The sequence below is a fragment of the Hordeum vulgare genome, chromosome 1H, assembly GCF_904849725.1.
Source record: "Hordeum vulgare subsp. vulgare chromosome 1H, MorexV3_pseudomolecules_assembly, whole genome shotgun sequence".
NCBI classification, from domain to species: Eukaryota; Viridiplantae; Streptophyta; class Magnoliopsida; order Poales; family Poaceae; genus Hordeum; species Hordeum vulgare.
In genome coordinates this window covers 493,531,974-493,535,729 of record NC_058518.1, presented here as the reverse complement: position 1 = coordinate 493,535,729, position 3,756 = coordinate 493,531,974, and the positions used below count along the sequence as shown (strand labels likewise).

The 3,756-nt window shown below is 47.4% G+C and overlaps 1 protein-coding gene across 3 annotated transcripts; it reads left to right on the top strand.

Moving 5' to 3' along the window:
- The first annotated feature begins 305 nt into the window (after nucleotides 1-305).
- On the top strand, nucleotides 306-3,461 carry LOC123449300 (heat stress transcription factor A-2c-like). Of its 3 annotated transcripts, none has more exons than XM_045126480.1 (4): nucleotides 306-895; nucleotides 1,787-2,535; nucleotides 2,909-3,021; nucleotides 3,113-3,461. In XM_045126480.1, exons 1-3 carry the CDS (start codon nucleotides 554-556, stop codon nucleotides 2,916-2,918), a joined length of 1,101 nt encoding a protein of 366 aa, XP_044982415.1. In that variant the 5' UTR covers nucleotides 306-553; the 3' UTR covers nucleotides 2,919-3,021; nucleotides 3,113-3,461. The 3 variants fall into 3 exon arrangements, with proteins under 3 accessions (XP_044982415.1, XP_044982407.1, XP_044982400.1); XM_045126472.1 differs by having other exon boundaries at nucleotides 1,787-2,579; XM_045126465.1 differs by having other exon boundaries at nucleotides 1,787-2,650.
- Nucleotides 3,462-3,756: the final 295 nt, after the last annotated feature.

Sequence of the window (3,756 nt, the reverse complement as noted above, 5' to 3'; positions counted from 1 at the left end):
AAATTTTGAGTAGCAGAGCAGTCCCAAACAGGCTCTTAGTCTTTTGGATCCAAGCACCTTTAAAAAAAAATAGAAAAATCTAACCGGCGCCTTCAGGAATCTTTTTCCAACATAAAGAAAACAGCAGCAGTTGGGCCACGCATCGGTGCGCTGTCGAGCAGCGATTGGGCCTGCTGGCCGATGCGCAGCCCGGCCACTTGGTCGAAAAATCATCCATCCCATCCATCCATCCAGAACCTTCCACAGCCTTCCCGACGCGTCCCGATGCCCGCGCACTGTACGGACGGGTATTTAGCACCGCGGCCGCCACTCCAGCCCCCCGCTAGCGACCGCCCGACGGAAAAAAAAATTCACCCACCATTTCTTTACCGCATAAAGATCTAGCTCGCCGCCTTCGATTCCACGATTCCATCACAGCTTCGCCGGGAGCAGAGTTGGTTGGTGCCCGATTCGAGCTTTCTCGCCGCCGCCGCCGGCCGAGCTTTCGGCTTTCTTGGGGGTCTGGTTCGGTTCGTGCTCTTCTTGCTTCGGCAGGTGGGGTGGGGCGGGGGTCATGGACGCGGCGGTGCCGGATGGCATTGTGAAGGAGGAGGAGGGGCTGCTGCTGCTGCACGAGGAGCGCCCGCCGGCGGCGGGGCCGCCGCAGCGGCAGCGGCAGGAGGAGGACGGGGCGCTGCCGCGGCCGATGGAGGGGCTGCACGAGGCCGGGCCGCCGCCGTTCCTCACCAAGACGTACGACCTGGTGGAGGACCCGGCCACGGACCAGGTCGTGTCCTGGAGCCGCGCCGGCAACAGCTTCGTCGTCTGGGACCCGCACGTCTTCGCCGACGCGCTGCTCCCGCGCCTCTTCAAGCACTCCAACTTCTCCAGCTTCGTCCGGCAGCTCAACACCTATGTGAGTACTCGACACCCTATGTACCTCCTGTCTGTGTCTCGGTGCTAATTAATCCTGCTAATTTCTTCTTCTACTCATGGTGCTGATTTGGGACTGGTTTTGGTAAAAAGGGATGGAGATGTAGAACCATCTTTGCGTTGATTAATTAACCAATCTTGCTACTTCTCTGCCTTGCCATGGCTGCAATTAAGCATATGCGTGTTTGTGTTAAGAAGACGGCATCATATTCCTGTGTAGCTAGTCTTGGCAAATCAGCAGCATTTCAGATAAGCATTGCGTTCTTCAGATTGTGATATGACAACCAGATCTGTGGGTGTCTAAGGTAATGCCTGATAATTGAACTAGTCATAATTGACAATTCCAAACTAGATAAACTAGGATTTAGGAAGTATAAAGAAAATGAACTAGGATTTTGATAACATTCAGCTACTGTGTATGTTGTACTGTGCTTGAGATTATTTATAATCAAGTGTAAAATTAGCTAGTCGCTAGTGTAGAAGGGCTTTGCTGCTTTGATGCAAAAACATTGTACTGATTAATGCGTGTGGAAATCTACTGAATGTGCTTATTCTTGAAGCAACGTGTCCCCCAATGAGCTTCATCTGACGGTGAGGCATGGAGATGAACTCTCCAAAAAAATATGTATCATCCTGACATCATTCCTTGAACTTCTTATTGTAGCTAGATGGAACAAGATACTGGATGAAGTACAGGAACCAGATTGTTTTGTTCTAGAAGACTCTACTGATGATATAGTGTACTGATGATCAAGCTATAATCTAGAAGTTACAGCATGTATAGCTGTTGCTGGTCAATCATGTTGCCTTGTGACTGTTGTGAGTTCTGTCCATGGCCTAACCGTGGTCGTTACTTGCCTCTTGCAATCTGCAGGGATTCAGAAAGGTTGATCCTGACAGATGGGAGTTTGCAAATGAAGGTTTCCTTAGGGGTCAAAGGCATCTTCTGAAGATGATCAAGAGAAGGAAGCCGCCATCCAATGCGCCTCCATCACAGCAGCAGGCCCTCACATCTTGCCTGGAGGTTGGTGAGTTTGGATTTGAGGAAGAGATTGACAGGCTCAAGCGCGACAAGAACCTCTTGATCACAGAGGTAGTGAAGCTAAGGCAGGAGCAGCAAGCTACTAAGGATAACGTGCAAGCCATGGAAAACAGGCTACAAGCTGCTGAACAGAAACAGGCCCAGATGATGGGGTTCTTGGCAAGAGCAATGCGTAACCCACTGTTCTTCCAACAATTAGTTCAGCGGCAAGATAAGAGGAAGGAGCTTGAGGATGCCATCTCCAAGAAAAGAAGGCGGCCTATAGACAATGTTCCATTTTATGGCTCCGGTGTGACAACAAGCCAGAGTGAGCAACTTGATTCACAGTTCTTGTTTGATTCGGGTGTCCTCAGTGATCCTGGAACGCACAGGCTGGAGAATTTGGCGCAGAACATTCAGGACCTCGGGCAGGGCAAAACAGATGAGGGGAAGAAGGATGAAGCTAATGGGCAGGTGGAGCTCAACAACGAATTCTGGGCAGAGCTATTTTCTGATGATTTTGGAGACGGAGACGGGTCTGGGCTGTCAGAGTTGGAGGGAAGGAGACCTGAAGATATAGATGAACTTGCTCAGCAGTTGGGGTACCTGAGTTCTACTAGCCCGCTCTAGAGTTTTGTTCACAATGGTTCTCACTTCAACCAACAAACATTGCTTCTTCAATACTACCTACTATTGCAGATCATCTTGAACAATCTGGTATATTTCGTGTTCAATGACACAAGTATCATGCTAATAAGTGTAGTGAATACAATATGGTAACATGGCTAATTAACACAGCGACATATGTGTGAATTGTGTTGCCATAAATCTGTAGGAATCAGAGTTAGTGTAGTGGTTGAATCTTTGAGAGCGTGGTTGACAACTACATGCCTATTTTCATTGTCAATCGGTCTGGTTTATGGGCTTTTCCTCCTTTGCTACTTACTAAAGCTTTCATGTTTGTTCCTTAACCAGATTTAGTTGATTGGTGGAAACATGACTGGCTATCTGAGGTGTTCCATACCGGAGATTGGACAGTGTTGATGACGCCTCTGGGTATAGAGAGTAGATGCTGAAGACTAATTGTTGTAAGCACTCACCTCCCTCTCTTCACTTGCTCAAGTCATGTCATTCAGAAATTGTCCTAGAATGTAACAGTGCTCAATTTCTTCGATGCAGGCGTCGCTTGATGGAGACCTATGAAGTGTAGCGTAGTGGAAGATGGTCCAGGTCGTCTGTCATTTCGGTCGTCCTGAGCTGGTGTTCAGCAGCAGTAGTTGTGGAAGTGCTTTACTGTATATACTTGCTGGGTGAAGTTTTGTTGTGAAAGTCTGGTCTTTAGTCAGCTACTGGCATCTGGGTGTGGGTTTGGTCATTTCTCCTTGTGCTGTCCATTTGCCAATTTACCTTACTTTTAGGGCCCAGGTCCCGTGTGATGAAAGGTAGTGTATGCTGGAACATCTGTTGTTCAGATGTATTCTTATTGAGACTATAAATATTAATTAAACCTTGCAAGGTACTCCATCAATTACTGTTCTTATTATCGAACTCGAAGCTAATTAAGCACAATCACACAATGGTGCACTGATAGGCGGTTCTTTATCGTTTTCTAATGTTACTTATAAATAATCATGTTTCGGTTCTTTGTGCCCTGCACAAAGGCTAGTTGAAGTTGATGGATGTAGGCATACTAAACGCATGGTCTGCTGGCCAGTTCACACAAGGAACTGCTAACATACATTCAGCTCTGAACCACAAAAGCGACCAAGCAGTTCACACATAATGTAACATAATTATTCTTATTCTCATGATGATTATGATGC

Bases quoted from the DNA above. Each gene is read 5' to 3' on its own strand.
- LOC123449300 (XM_045126472.1), top strand. From the start codon at position 554: ATGGACGCGGCGGTGCCGGATGGCATTGTGAAGGAGGAGGAGGGGCTG. The intron at 896-1,786 runs GTGAGTACTCGA...TGCAATCTGCAG, and splicing joins TCCGGCAGCTCAACACCTAT to GGATTCAGAAAGGTTGATCC.